At 37.6% G+C, this 16,450-nt stretch overlaps 1 protein-coding gene across 7 annotated transcripts in view; it reads left to right on the top strand.

The window, feature by feature from the left end:
• The window catches only part of PLEKHA5 (pleckstrin homology domain containing A5), a 242,744-nt gene that overhangs the window by 152,630 nt on the left and 73,664 nt on the right, over positions 1-16,450 (top strand). For 5 of the 7 annotated variants that reach the window (XM_060166765.1, XM_060166764.1, XM_060166763.1 and 2 more), the window contains exons 7-9: positions 2,259-2,331; positions 8,933-9,033; positions 12,089-12,204. In XM_060166765.1, coding sequence (XP_060022748.1) covers positions 2,259-2,331; positions 8,933-9,033; positions 12,089-12,204 — 290 coding nt within the window. Of the gene's footprint in view, positions 1-2,258; positions 2,332-8,932; positions 9,034-12,088; positions 12,205-16,450 lie in introns of those variants that run through there. The other 2 variants (XM_060166768.1, XM_060166767.1) reach the window with 1 other exon arrangement.

Here is a 16,450-nt window from a genome sequence, read left to right as displayed (position 1 = left end):
TATAGAGTGGAGAAAGAACTGTAGTGGTCATCCAGATTCTTCACTTCTTATTACCATGGAGAGAGTTACGGGAACAATGGAGAAGGAAAAAGTAATGGCTGTTACTTAGAGATATTGTGGGCGGGGGAGGGCAGGTATTTCTGAATTTGAAATTAAATATATGCTGCCTGAAAATGTTAGGAACAGCATGCTAAAATTATCTAGGCAGAAATATTTTTAAAATGGAAAAAAAAACAGAGGTATTGCACATTTTTCTATCCTATAAAAATCATTGAAGAAATGTAGAATTATGTACTTCTCTGCTTTAATTTATAGAGAAATCTGATCATAAGTTGACATTTTTCTGATTTTTTCAGATTTTTGCTTCTGTGCTCTCAAGACCGCTCTGTTAAGTGTCTGTACTGTTTTTTCTTTCTTTTGTTTGTTTGATCAAGCATGGGTCACTCAGATACCCTGATAAGTTGGGGTTTGTATAGTTGCGTTACCTGGGAAACCTGGTAACTAAGCTTTTTTGGAACATTGTTGTACGTTTTGGAATTAGTAGGGATGCATGTACGTTGGACTTGGTGACATCTATTTGGATTGCTCAGAGGCTTTTGTTTTCTTTTTCGCTTTCTAGTTTGCAGCTGGGTTTCAGATAAATGAACTCCAGATAACTGAGATAACTCGGCATTCAAGACCTTTATCTTTCTTTGTCCTGTCTCTCTGATTCTACATGTATACAGATGATGCAGAGCAAGTTAAATATTAGTCCATTGATAGTGTTAATTTATTCTGTCAAATATTGCTAATTACTTTCAGATGGCCTAATAATTATATTCAGTAAAATTCATAATGACTTTGTTACGAAACATTCATTAGACCTTGCTCTGTCTGAAAGTTGGGTGGCAACTAAACTACTGTATTGGCAGAAGACCCACTTAAAATCCAGAGAGTTCCCATTCAGATTAGTTTCGCCAATTTCTTACTGAGTTGATTGGGTATGTAACTTGGATACCAACTTTTCATTTTTACTTAAAGATCATTTACTATATTTTAACCATCTGACATTTAAACTTATCCAAGCTAAAAGGTTTTTTTTAACTAGACTTTCTGAGTCCAAATTCTATTGAAATAGCTCCGTGTGATATTGAGCTTTGTAGAGGATATAGGATTCCTTATTTTAAATGATTGCTGTTCTTATTTCTTGATCCCTTGGTTAATTTAGTATTGCCAAAGCGTTACCAACCAGTTTCTCTACCATGAGTGTTTATTTTGTAATTGGTGTGTGACTTACAGAGAATATTTGTTTGTAGAGCCCTTAAAGATCTAAACTTTTTAATTATCTGTACTAAAGAGATAATTAATTAGGAGATTGAAAATACCATGTAATTTGGGAGGGCGGGGGAGAGCTTTCCTTAGTGTAGCTGTCAATTTTAAGGACAGATCCCTTACTTCAGGAGATTTTTACCCATATAATTTCTTCAGTTCTAAAGGCATTTTTAGATGATAGCTAGAAGTAAATTAAGAAATATAAATCAATGCACATACAAACTGACCTCTTTTTTGCCTTTGTGTGTGTGTGTGTCTCAGTCTGGGTCTGGGTCTGTGTTTCGTTTTCTCTTGTGGTTTTGCTCTAGTGCATGTGGGAAGGTAATTTTCATTAAAATTGTGATTTTGTTGGAGCTTGGCATTTTTATTACCTAAATAACTTAGAAAAAGCTGCCAAGTAGGTACTCTTTTCTGCTGGATAAGCAAAACCCAAGCTGTCTGTGTAAGAAGAAAAAAATTGTTTATGAAATGTGTTTATATGCTAAGGTTCCTTTATTCGCAGTCATTTAAAATCACATTACCTTTGGAATAATTTCAAATCACATACTTTTCTTCTTGTTGAAGATTACCATATTTATTAAATCTGGTTTTCCAGAATGCACACGCTGCTGCACAATTACATTATTCTCATGCTAGCAGACGTGTTCAATAGAGGGGATTTCAAATTGCTTGCAAATAGGAAACCAAATCACGTTGCTTCAACAGAATTCCTTTTACATGACAGTGTTACTCTTCAAAGACCAGTGTACTTGGGAATATCTTAATATGATACAAGTCCCTAGACAACAAACCCAAAATTTTGCTTAGCGTTTTAGTTCGATTTCTGTATAGCATATGTCAAACACACCTTGTTTTAAAAGCTTATTTTAAACAAATAAGAAAACCAGAAATGAGTTTTAATTTTCTGAAATAAAAAAAAAATCCTTTAATATGCTGATCTAATGCAGGACAGTACTGGCATGAAGCTATGGAAGAAACGCTGGTTCGTGCTTTCTGACCTTTGCCTCTTTTATTATAGAGGTGAGTTTACCGTAAACAATAGAATATATGTTAAGTATCAGATACTCTTTTAAAGAGAAAATATTACAAATCTTTTTGCTATTTTATTATCAACAAATAGTATCAAGAAAATCTTTTCTTTATTGACATGTAATTCTGAGTAAGGCGGAGGGACAGAAGGATATTGTGCTTCAAGCAGATTGGTCTTAGTTTTGGTCCAGTTTCTGTAATCTGATTGTGCTGAACTGATTTGTTTTGTGTGAAGAACATGTGAGTATTCACTCTATAATGTTATCCTTGAATTCAGTGCCTAATAGATGAAAAACGTTAGTTTGATGTTTGATTCTTTTTACTTGTCAGTTTTGTCAGATCTAGCCATCAGTCTGTTAGATATCCCATTCTCCCCAGCAAATGATTTTAGTGCATTAGATTAGAGACTGCCATGATGTACTAGCAAATAAGAAAAATAACATAGAATGTATTTATTATGATCCCCTCCAGCCCTTCACACACACACACACACACACACACACACACACACACACACACACACACACACACACACACACACACACACACACACACAGTTTTTTATAAAACAAAAAGACCTCCATGAAACATTGAGAAAGTTACAGAAGGGTTACAAACCAGGCTACTAATGTTGGTGGAGAAGAAATAAAGGTATTATTAAAGGCAGTCTTCATTTCTCTCTCTCTAATTTTTTTTTTCTTTTTAAAATATTTATTTATTTATTTTGGGGCGCGGCGGGTCTTAGTTGTGGCTCACAGAATTTTTCCTTGCGGCACACGGGCTCTTTGTTGTGGCATGCGGCCTTCTCTCTCCTTGTGGCTCAGGGGCTCCAGAGCGCATGGGGACTCTGTAGCACGCGGGCTCTGTAGTTGCGGCACGCGGGCTCAGTAGCCCAGCAGCACGTGGGATCTTAGTTCCCTGACCAGGGATCCAACCCGCATCCCCTGCGTTGGAAGGCGGATTCTTTACCACTGGACCACCAGTGGTAAAGGGAAGTCCATCTTTTATTTTTCTTCTTCTTCTTTTAATGTTTTCTGGTTAATAAGTTGTTGATTAATAACAATTTTAAGTCAGAGTCTAGAGAAGTCTCTGATCATGTGCCATGTGGATCTGTTAGATACCACAAAGCTGGTATGAACAGAGAAAGGGGTGCATAGGCTGTGCTCTCCCTAGAAATCTGCTTCAGCTACAATATAAAATCATGAATTTGGACAACCATTCCTTCTTCTGTAAAGTCTGGTTGGAAACAGTCACTAAAGAATTAGATTGTCAGTGCATGATTACTCATTTATATACCACAGAATACAATAGAATTTTAGAGCCTATTAGCAGTTTTAAAATTTACTTTGTGATTGTCCAGAAAAAGGTGTGACAAAATTCTGTGGTCATCTATCAAAGCAACATGTGCATATTGACCTTCAGATTTAGAAATTACTAGAATTGTATTCATCTTTTCCCCCCACTGAATACTGTGGTTGAGAAGTACTGCTGAGTCAGAATTAACCAGACCTATAAACTTTCATTTTGTCATGGAGATGTTGGTCAGGCCGCAACTGTGGTATTATCTTTAGTTAAGTGCCAGACTTACTCTACAATTTTCCTTAAAGGTTTTCCCAGTCTTGCAGAAAGTCAGGATTTGTAACTCATACATTATTCCTAAGCTTATAATTTGCACTTTTCTCCCTTTTTCAGTACGTTTTATAGACCATTTAGAACTTTAAATAAGAACAAGAAAATGTTTGTTGCTTCTCATATAAAAATTTCTTAGTGTTAATTTGCAACAAAAAGCTCACTGAGTTCCTTGTCTTTTGCTGTTATTATTGCTCATGGAAAGGTGCTTGCTACTTGTCACCTTTATTAAAATAGAAAAACTTTTAACCTAATTTTTAAAAAGTAAAGGTGAATTCAGAAGCCATGTTGAGTATGAGATTCCATATTATTATTAACCATATGCATTTTACATTCAATGTATTTATTAATTTTAGTACAGTTCCCCAGACAGGAGGAATGTAAAAAAGAAGATATAGAAAGGAAAGGTATAACATTTAACTCACTTCCATTCTTCCATATGGAAAGAAGCATATGATACTACACTCTCACTATTTTATCAATAGGAAATGTCAGATTTTAAATAAAAACTATCAGATTTTAGTGAGATGATCATAATAGCTTGCAATTTTTGGAGTGTTTACAATATGCTAAGCACATAACATTATGATCTTGTCCATCTTTTCCTCACAGCCACCTGATAAGGTGGCAAATCTTATTATTCCCATTCACACGAGAGGAAACTAAGGGCAGCAAGGTCCAGTTGCTGGCCTGTCTCCCCAAGCAAGTCTCAAAGCCAGGATGTGCACCCAGACACTTCTCCTAAACACCCAGATCTTGTCTTCTCTCTCTCTCTTTTTTTTTTTGGCCACGCTGCACAGCTTGTGGGATCTTAGTTCCCCGACTAGGATCGAACCCTGGCCCACGACAGTGAAAACGTGGAGCCCTAACCACTGGACCGCCAGGGAATTCCCAATCTCGTCTTCTCTTGTACCCTGAATACAATGGCCCCATTCATTTCTTCCATATGTCTCAAAGCATTTAATATACTAACATACAGAACGTGCTGTCAGAATTTTTTGACAGGTCAGTCTGTGTTTTACGGATATGGGAAATAATTCAGAGAGAGAATAAGAGCTTTGCTGTTTTTTTGCAATAGGATAGCATCCAACACCAGATGGAAGCCCAGGTTCCCACTGTTCTTTACAATATACCAGGCATATCGTGAACACTGTGATAAAGTACTGAAATTGCTCTGTTCTGTAGTCAGTCTATTGATGAAGTTTACCGTGGGACGCAATTCACTCAACGAATGTTTACTGAGCAGGACCCGCTTCGTTCCAGGTATTTTCAAAATAGCAGTGAAAGAAGGCTTCCATGAAGCTTGTCATCTAGAGAGGTCAGGGAGACAGTAGATAAACTCAGATAAATAAACAAGACCATGGTAAGTGTTTTTAGGAAAATAAGGTCATGATATGAAAAGAAGGGCATGGGGCAAGGGCCTCTATGGACCAGGGCTCTGAGCCGATGTTTTAGGTAGCAAGATCCCAATGACAAGGAGGAGGCAGAGTGAGCAGAGCATTCCAGGCCGGGGGGAGCAATAGCGCAAAGGCTCTGTGGTAGGAAAGTGTTTGGGATGTTGAAGAAGCAGAAAGAAACCAGTGTACCAAGCAGGGAGGTTAGCAGTAGGGAAAGAGATGGATGGGAGATTGCACCAGTCTTGGATTCTGTTGGAGTTTAGGTTCTGCCCAAGATACCATAAGGAAACAGCTGTGTATTTTTTAGCGTAAGAGTGATATGCTTTTGATTTACATTTCAAAAAGCTCACTCAAGCTGCTGTTAGAGAATGAGTTATAAAGGGGAAGGAAGGAAACAAGAGTTAGCAGTTACTGTGTAGAAATGATGATGGCTTTAGACTAGGGTGGTAACTAACAGGGAGCTTTTTTTTTTTTTTTTTTTTTTTTTTTTTTGCGGCGTGCGGGCCTCTCACTGCTGTGGCCTCTTCCAGTTGTGGAGCACAAACTCCGGACGCGCAGGCTCAGCGGCCATGGCTCACAGGCCCAGCCGCTCCGCGGCATGTGGGATCTTCCCGACCCGGGGCACGAACCCACGTCCCCTGCGTCGGCAGGCGGACTGTCAACCACTGCACCACCAGGGAAGTCCCAGGGAGCTCTTTTGATGCACCAGACATCTTATTAGGTGGTAGGATGCAGAAATTAACAATATAAACCCCTCTGCTTATGGAACTCACAGATTAGCAGGAGTCTGAGAAAAAATGTTATAGTATTCAGTTGTGTTGATGAGTGTTGGACCAGGCCTGTGCAAGGAAGGGATTAGGAAAGAAGGGTGATCTTGACAAAGGACTTAGCATGTACAAAGCATGAGTGAGCATGACATATTTGTAAAATTTACATATAGGACTTAAGGAATGAAGGTTATGTCTGAAGACGTAGCAAGAGTAAAGGCTAAAAAGTAGATCAAGGCACAAAAGGCATTTGTTTGTTATTCTAATGAATTTAAACTCCTGTCTTGAATACAAAAAATAGTATCAAGATCAAGTGTACATTTTAGAAAAATCACCGTAGCACTTGAAGCCAAGAGGCCAGTTAGCAAAATATTGAAGTATTCTGGTGAGGAACGATAATGAGTAACAACATTCCGGTCTGTAAGTTACTTACCCAGCTGTGACTATATGTATTTCTTGTCTTGTTCCCGAACGTCTTTAAAGCAAAAGAAGGAATGGGGGAATCTAAAATGTCACCTGAATCCGCTAAAATGTTGAGATTTTTATGGTTCCTGTCCCAGGTTGTGTTCCTCAGGAAGCGAGCCTTGTGATGGAGATCAGGGTGCAAGAGGCCTACTGGGGAGTGTTCTCGGTATCGGGACCTGGGCCCGGGAACGGAGGGAAGTAGGATAGGGCAGAGGGAGAAGTTAGGCTGCCGTGCAGTCTAAGAAAGGCCTGGCCGACTCTCCGTGCCCAACTAGGAGTTCCTTCTTTCTACAAACATCACTCAGTTCCTACCCTTCGCTTGGCAGTATACGAGGCCCGCTGGGTGATAGAAACTAAGACAGATACCTAGGTAGAGTTAAGACAGTAAAAAAAAAATCAGTAAGACAGTTGCCTAGGTAGACAGTTACCTAGGTAGAGAACTATAAAGAAAGCCATGATTAGGAACATTTAAGTGATCTAGCAGGGGACTCTTCGGTTAGTCATTTGACAGATGAAGATTTTATATGCCTTCAGTTTTATGTAATAATGGCAGTAGTTACTGAACACTTAGTATGAGCTGAGTGCATTATTGCGTTCATTATGTCTGTTAAATAATTTAACCCTCACAACAAGTTCCTTAGTGGTAAGTCTTGTTTTCCTCAGTTTTGTAGTAGATGAAACTGAGATGCCCAGCATCAGTAACTTGCCCAGGATCTCAGAGCTGCTTGGAATCTGGCCAGGAAACAGTCCATGCTAATCCAGTGAAGTCACCCTGTGCTTATTGATGCTGCATATTCTGAAATAACTTTAGGAAAGTTATTTCCTAAAGTTCCAATTATGCAACATAGAAGAAGGTATTATTTGATAAAAAATGATCTTTTAATAAAGATGACTTCAAGCTGTTTCTGATTATATGCTTTATATAAGCATAAAGTTGGATTTAAAATTAGAATATGACTCAATTATAGAAAATTGTCATGTTCTCTATAATTGATGTCTGCTCTCTGCCTCTTTTTTTTTTACCTTTTAGAATAAATCTGCACTTTTGTTCATTCTTACTTGTATTAGTGAACTGTACCTGAATGAGTACAGTATAGTAAAAGCAAAATTTTGTTCCACTGTTATGAGAAAAGCTATAGAAATAACCTCCAATGTGACTTTTTTCTTTTGGAAGTTTTACCATATAGTCTAGAAGTGAGGGGAAAATAAATAAAATCCCTCGTTAAGTTTATAATAATAAAAAAACATGGTAAGCATAATAAAAAGAATTATTTCTCATTTATGGTTTTTCTCATTGGTGAGTTCATCAGCCTAGTGCACAGCTTTATTGACTTGTCTTTTGGGTCTCTAACAATGTACTATGTATTTCAAGTTTCATAAACATCTCTGCCCCCAGGCAGCAAGTTAATAATATGAATCTATACTGTGCCGAGATTAATGTTTTATCTTTTTCCTGGGTATATTTTATGTGCTTGCCTTGTAGGCTTGTAATTTATTCCCATAACTTTATTGTATATTGTAGCGACTGATTAAAAACAACCCTTCAAAGATATATGCTTAAAAAGCGTATGGTTTTTATAGCATAATTTACAATAATGTATTTATGTGTATCATCATTTATTCAAAATTTTTTGAGTATCTGCTACTGTTGTTCTAAGTGTCTTCATGGAGTTACATTCCAGTGGAGAGAGAAAGATGATAAATAAAAAACTAAAACATACAGTGTATCAGCAGTAATTGGGGTGGTGGTGAGGGGAGACAGTGGTGGAGTTCCAGAAGGAGAAGAGAGGGCTCTGGGATGGGTCAGGGTGGGAAGCACTTTAAAATAGAGCAGTCAAGGAAGGCTTTATTAATGAGAAATTGAGCCAAGTCTGAAGGATGTGACAAGTGAGCCGTGCATTTGTCCTAGCTTTAAAATGGTTGCACATTTATATCCTACCAGCCATGTGGGTGGATTCCTTTTATAAATTTTCTGTGTCCTCACTTATATGCTAATGTAGTTTCAGTGAATCACATGTCAAAGGGCTTTGTAGCATGCAGTCTATATGCCAAACAAATGTATGCTGTTTTTCTGTCTAATTGACCTTTTTCTGACATGTGGGCCAATTTCTGATTTGCTTAGGATAGGGAAGCGTGTTGAAAGTAAAGCAGTATATATACTCTGCTATTTAATATTTTCTTTTAAAACCTTACAAAGAACTACCTAAACAATACATGAATTCTTCATTAATATATGAAAATCTTTTGATTTTTTGTCAAAATAAGTTTCAAGAAAATTTATTCTGTTTCATGAGAACATTTAAAAGTCTAATCAGATGTTCAATTATCTCTTAGATGAGAAAGAAGAGGGTATTCTGGGAAGCATACTGTTGCCTAGTTTTCAGATAGCTATGCTTACCTCCGAGGATCACATCAATCGCAAATATGCTTTTAAGGTAAGGAAATAATCATACTTTTTTATTCTGCATTTGAATCTTGCACTGATTAAAAAGTGGATATTGACCATGGATTATTACAAAAAGATATTTTAGTAACAGTTATTTTTATATTTAAAACATAATAGTGGTCTTCGGGTCGAGGAGGAGAGTGTCCCTTTAATTAGGCAGTATGTGCTCAAATATTTAGGGGCCAAGGGTCTTTTATGTCTCTACTTTCAAATGGTTCTAGTTAAAGCAAATATGTTAAAATGCTAATAATTGATGGATATAGCTGTAGGTATCCTGGTGATCATCGTACTATTCCTGAAAGGTTACTGTATGTTTGAATTTTTTCATAGTAAATTTGGGGGTGGTGTGTTATTTAACATAATACATGTGCATTCATGATTTTATAGGATATTTACAAAGATATTCTTGGGTCTAAGTACTTCATGAACATCAGATAGTTTTGAGAGAATATTGCAGTTGAAACATTAAATCTATTACTAAATCTAAGCAGACCTGAGCCTCCCTCCCCTAAGTAACAATACCCACCCATCTCTGCATCTCTGTGATGTGCTGACTTGTAGAGCACCCTCAAGTAAGAGGCCACTTGAACACTCAGTTGGTTACTTTTGTTTTCAAAGGCCATACTGCATTCTTTGCTTTATGATTATGGCTGAAATAAATTTCAGAAGTCACCTATTTTTTTAAAAATCAGTGTTAAATTAAGAACTCTGAAGGGTTTAAATTTTTCATTTTAAGGAAAAGAGGAAATACAAGGGTAACATATGCTGTTATTTAACAATGAAAATGTTTGCACCATTATAAAATTGATTCAATTTTTAATTCCTGTCCACTTTTAAAGAATACTCAGGACTGCAGCTGATTTACAACTTTTGCCAATTAACGTGTTACATTATTAGCTGTGGAGAAAAGAGAGGGAAAGGCAGGAGTGGTGGGAGGGTGATGGGTGACCTCAAAGAGAATGTAATATCTGAGCAAAGACCAGTGGCTACAAGGGCAGTCGCTACCCATTTCAATAAATGTTATTAACAGTATGAACCAGAGAAATGGCATTAAGTATTTTAAGGTGCTATAGCAAACTCTAATACTGATAACTTAAAGTAATAACTTTTTAAAAGTACATTGCCCAACTCTGTGATACTAACACTGTTATTTGGGCACAGGTTTAAATTTTTTTGTTTGCTCATCAACTTGTCAAATGTTTATTGAATTTGTACTAGTCATAGGACATTTTGCTGGTTCTTAAACTCTAAAAAAACATAGATTTTTAAAAAATATATAAATAGAATGTTAAAATAGCAGTAAAAGTGACCATGCGTGTTAAGTATATTGTCTCTGTAATTATTCGGTTTAATCTTGATTGGATTTTATCTGTAACGAGGATAATGATTTCTATTTCAAATTCTCTTCTCTGCCATGTTGTTTTCTCTGAATTTATGAGCCACTTTTACTACTAAGTCCGTTGGCACTGATGCTGCTGCTTTCACAGTGGTAAGTAGAAGTTATAGACAATTGTTGAACAAAACTGTGGAACTTAAAGCTAAATCGGGAACTTTGCCATCATCTTGTAAATATTCCCATTTGACGGATCACAAGCTTGGGTGTGGTGTGTTAGTGTCTTGAGTCCTGGCTACACCTGGGTCTTCTGAGCACCAGCCCAGTGTTCCTTCCGTTGATCACAGATAGGGGCAGTGGTCTTCATCCATTTCTCCAAAACCCCACTCAGCCAGTCCAGTGACTCTTGGTGGTGGTTTTAATCATTTTAACAACTGGTGGCATTTGAGCTGTTTCTTTCACGTGGTTTCCGTAGATAGCGTTACATCCCTTACGTGGTCAAGTGAGATTTGTTGGTTCTGTAAGTTAATTTGCTCACTGTGTTGATTGAATTTATTTATATCCTGATTCTGAAAAAGATTCAGAAGCAGCTAATTTGCCATCGTAAGTAAAGCAGATAGATAGTCAGAATCTCTGAGTGAAGTGTGTGGCGCCAGATTCACTCCTCTCGTCTCTTTAGACTAACTCTGTGCTTAGTGCCCTTCCTTCTGCCTCATTCTATGCTGAAGTAGCTTTTGTTTCTTTTTCCTTGTCCTTCAGTGTCTACCAGGGAGCTGTCACAGGCATTCTTAAGTGGAAATTAAGAATGGTTCCCCCCACAAAATTCCCCACCCTGGTCTTTGTTTTCTTTCTTTCTTTTTTTTGTTTCCCCCTTCTTTTTTAAAGAAATTTTATTGACGTCTAGTTGATTTAACCATGTTGTGTTAATCTGGCTTTGTTTTCTGCTCTGCTGTAGCTACTGCTGCTGCCCATCTTTGCGCTGCAGGCCCAGGGCTAAGCTGAGCACTCAGTGCTTGGACTTGGGTAGCTGTCCCTCAGCAGCGCCTTCTTTGTGTTGTTTTCTGTTTCTCTGGATAGAGGCAGATGGCCACCGTAAAGAAAGAAACCTACTTACCAGTTATATAGGCCTCAAACCCAGTGTATTTACATTTTCGCTCTGAAACTTGAGAAGAAAAGCTAAAGGGCAGTGCCATTTTGGGTTATTTATAGATCTTTTACGTTTGTGTATAGATGTCTGTAAGGATTAGTCAGCATGCTTTAAACAGCAGCACCTTTTAAGGGCTAAAGGAACTGGTAACACAGGAGGGAAATGCTATGACATGTACATTTCAGTGACTTGTGTTGCTGGTTGCTCTGGAACATTCTTGAATAGAGAGATGTGAATTGTAGTAAATGGAAATTGCTAGGGATGTGTGCATGGAACAGGGATGGCCAGCTGCTTCCTTTCTTACCTCTTTCCCCTCCTATACATCTTTTTTCTTTTTTAAGAAAAAAATGGTAAAGTTAGGAGAAAAAATGTAATATGTATGTATTTTTCAATATTGAATTGTATTTTTCTTAAGTTCCTCATTTCTATATCGGTATGTAAGACAAGTCTGCTTTCTTTGAAATTGGATAGTAATGATCTGTGTAGAGAGCCACCGAACTTTCTTTCTTTTTCTTTTACAGATACCATATTTCTATTTAAAATGATCGTGCCATTTTCAATCAGGCAGCCCATCCAAACATGCGGACCTATTATTTCTGCACTGACACAGGAAAGGAAATGGAGTTGTGGATGAAAGCCATGTTAGATGCTGCCCTGGTACAGACAGAACCTGTGAAAAGGTAAAGGCTTGTAGGGAAAATAATGGTGATTTCCACTTACATTTTATTCCATGCCTTGCAAGTATGTCATTATCATAGTACATATCATTTTAGTAGTCATGATATGAAACCACTTCTTCCTCAGAAAGCAAGGATTAATTCATGTTTTATATTAAACTAATACACCTTTAGTTAGTTTGAAATACCACCTGCATTTTTATTCCACCTTCCCTCTTTATTCATTTTCACCTATCAGTGTACTGAGGTGAATGCAGAATCCTAACATTCCAACTGAACGTTCTTTCTTCTTACAGAATTACGTTTAATTTCCGGTAAGTGTATTTTCAATTGCTATCTTAAAAGTAAACAAGATGGTGTTTTTTAAGGTTCTGAATCTTAGAAGGGAATTTATATTCATGAAGTTAATTTCATTGTGTTTTTATATTATGTTGGATGTTTTTCAAGTTTAATAAATTAAAATAAAATTTTTTGATGAGTTTCATTTCTTTGGCGTTTCTGGGTTAATTCTGATTGTTTTATGATGAATGTCTCCAGAAAATAGTTCATCAAGCATTTAGATTATTTCTAAATATATCTACTTCTTGATGAATTCTACCTTCTTTCTTTTAAAACTCCAGGGCTTAGATTCTTCAGTAATATAAATATGTACTGTTAAAATTGATCTAAGTGTGATTTTTTTCCCCTGCTTTAATATATGAATCATTTTAATATTTGACTATATTAAGAACTAGTGAGGGCTTCCCTGGTGGCTCAGTGGTTGAGAGTCCACCTGCCGATACAGGGGACACAGGTTCGTGCCCCGGTCCGGGAAGATCCCACATGCCGCGGAGCAGCTGGGCCTGTGAGCCATGGTCGCTGAGCCTGCGCGTCCGGAGCCTGTGCTCTGCAACGGGAGAGGCCACAACAGTGAGAGGCCCGCGTACCGCAAAAAAAAAAAAAAAAAAAAGAACTAGTGAGAGGAAATCTCTTTCTAAAATATGTAAATAGCAGCTGAATAATGGACTTACAACATTTTTGTTATATATTCCTATAATTTGAAGAAAGATCTATGATACAGTTAAATTTTTCTTCCAGTCAGCAACAATCGAGCACATATCTCATATAAGGAAGATCGCTAAGTTGCAAATTTGATCTTTTTGCTCTCTTCTCAGGAAATTATATGATTGTTACATTGTAAATCTCTTTTTTTTTTAAAGTGTACCTGTTAATAAAGTCTTTTGACTGTGTTAGTTAAAAGACTCAAGTTGATGCTATATAAGTAAATTTGTGTTTATTTTTTAAAGTATCTATTCCAAATTAACTAATCACTAGTAATTAGAGCTAGGGAAAAGTATGGAGGAAAAAAGGAAAGAAGGTCCAGGGTTGAACTCTGGGACACCTATTTTTAAGAGTAACCACCTCGGGGCTTCCCTGGTGGCGCAGTGGTTGAGAATCCGCCTGCCAATGCAGGGGACACGGGTTTGAGCCCTGGTCCGGGAAGATCCCACATGCCACGGAGCAACTAAACCCGTGCACCACAACTGCTGAAGCCCATCAGCCACAACTACTAAATTCCACGCTCCTAGAGCCTGTGCTTCGCAACAAGAGAAGCCACTGCAGTGAGAAGCCCACACGCTGCAGTGAAGAATAACCCCCGCTCGGCACAACTACTGAGCCTGTACTTTAGAGCCCGTGCGCCACAACTACTGAAGCCCGTGAGCCCACGAGCCACAACTACTGAAGCCCACATGCCTAGAGCCCGTGCTCCGCAACAAGAGAAGCCACTGCAATGAGAAGCCGGCGCACTGCAACAAAGAGTAGCCCCCGCTCCCTGCTACTAGAGAAAGCCTGTGTGCAGCAACGAAGACCCAATGCAGCCAAAAATTAATTAATTAATTTTAAAAAAAAGAGAGAGTAACCACCTCAACCGTATACATTTTCTGGGTTGAGAGCTAATAAAAGGAAAATCTGCTTTTGGAATTCCATGTGTAAAAGCGACCTGAATGGATGTAAAAATGAGGTGATTATGATTGACAGCTAGAGAAAATTTGTAGGTGAAAAAAATTCATTGAAAATCTTAAGATAATATTAACTTAAGAGTAGAATTTTCAGGGAATTGTTTAGAATACAGAAATCAATATAATAATTAAGATATATGATTGCCAGGTAATTTCAGTATTACGTGTTCACTTATCCCAGAATTTCAACTTCCATTTTCTTTTCTTGTATTTTCCACTCTAAAAACTAATAATTACTCATAATTTATGGTGATAAAGATGATATTCAATATTTTGTTTTGACTGTGACAACTATTCGTTGATTATGTGCTCACAGCAATTTTTAGCCAGTTGTGTTGATATAATTTGCCCTATTAAGCCAGGAATTGTTGAATACCACCTAACGGCCCAACCTGGTGTCAGTCACCATTATCCTCTAGAAATTATGTCCTTTATTCTACTTCTAGCTCTCAGCATTTTTATTCTGCCTTGTTAGTCTTAATCATTCAATATGAAGGTACCTAATTACTATGCTATTTCATTTCATAAGATGGGGAGATTTTGTTTACTTGGTTTTAAGGTATTGGGCTCTTTTTCCCGTGTGGCCAGAATACTTACAAATGTTTATCACGGCATATCACCTAAGAGATAGAACATCCAGTTTTTATCTAGATAGTTCATTTCTTCTAAATTTATAAAGTATTTAACCGATGAATTACAATGTCATTGTCCCCGAGTGTGCAGAACCTTGATGGCATTAAAAAATCGAAGCATAATATGCATTCTCTGAATAATTTCCATCTCTGGGCCCATTATTTTCATTTCCTATATTTGCATGTATTTTCTGCAGTAACTTAAATGTCACTTTTTAAAATTGGATCACAAGTTTTACATTATTTATGTTATCTTAGCATACATTTCTGAATCAGTTTTGGTTCCACTTAGAGAAAAGTTAGCATGTGTCTTTTTTGATTACATCTCTTAAATCTCTGAGAAAAATATTGAGGAAAAACTCATTGCAGTTCTAATTTAAAATAATAGCTTTTGGTAGACAAGAGGTAACTAGTTTTAAAAAACCTTTTCAGATATTTGATATTCAGTGTTAAAAAATCCTCCCCACCCCTGAATTTAGCACGGATAAATGTGCTTTTAGTATAGATCTTCTCTGACTTTTATCTTTCAAGGGAAAGAAGCTCTATAGCATATCTTAGTAAACTTTAACGGTGTCTGATATTCCTTCCAACCTGGAAGCTATGAGTTTTATCTAACATAAATATATGGATAGTCCATAACTGTACTCCAAAGAAAATAGTCACATTTCCTTTTATTTTTTCTCACTGATTGTATTCCTAACGAGCTATCTCTGTATAGCTGTATAGGATATATATAGATTATGTATTTTCTACACATCACTGAAACTGGCAGCAATAGCACACTTAGGATCCAGTAGGAGCATTATTATGTATTGAAATGTGCAAGGTTGGCCAGTTCCCGAGAGGGACCTCCCTGGTGTGGTATGATCTTGGCAGTTTCGTGCAGGTTCAGACACTCAGCTTGGTCTTGTCAGATCCTGGAAGTGATTGGTCTCAGGGAAGCTGATTCTCATCAACAAGACCCAGATACAGCAGCTGGCATGGTGAGCAGTAAAACTGCCCAGTGGCCCAGGCACATACTGCTGAGCAGCCCATTCTTCCTGCGGTGATGTGGACACGAGATGCCAGATTCGAATCCACAATTGCTTGATGAGATGGAATGGTAGTGGTAATAGAGTCTGTGGCAGCCACTGACTTACTCATCTAGTCCTCACAACAATCTTGTCTCCTTGGTGCTACAATTTTCCCCATTCACCACAGAGAAGATTGAGTCTTGGTCAGTTTCTGCATCTTGCCCAAAATGCAGCTAGTAAGAGGTAGAGCTGTCAGCTGAGCACATGCAGTCTGGCTCCAAGAGCTCTTACCTGAAACTCAGGTCCTCTTGAACATAGACACAGAGAGTTAATCAGTCGTAGGGTTCAGATCTTTGATAGCATCAAATGTAATTTCCGTTGCCACAAACCAGAGTCATGTTTGTCTCCTGGTGAGTTAACCCTCCTGGCTGGAAACCATGTTATTTCAAATGACTAGTTACTGTGGTCTTTTAAGTGTGGATTTTTGTGGTTTCACTGTCAAAGGGCAATCTTATTTGCTTTCTTTCCAGATTTCTAATGGTGGGGACACTCATCACTTTTTTTCCTCTAGTGCTTTATACGCTGTATATTTTAGGTTTAATTT

This window comes from Lagenorhynchus albirostris, chromosome 11 (genome assembly GCF_949774975.1).
Source record: "Lagenorhynchus albirostris chromosome 11, mLagAlb1.1, whole genome shotgun sequence".
Taxonomy (NCBI): domain Eukaryota; kingdom Metazoa; phylum Chordata; class Mammalia; order Artiodactyla; family Delphinidae; genus Lagenorhynchus; species Lagenorhynchus albirostris.
This window is presented reverse-complemented; position numbering and strand designations above follow the sequence as displayed.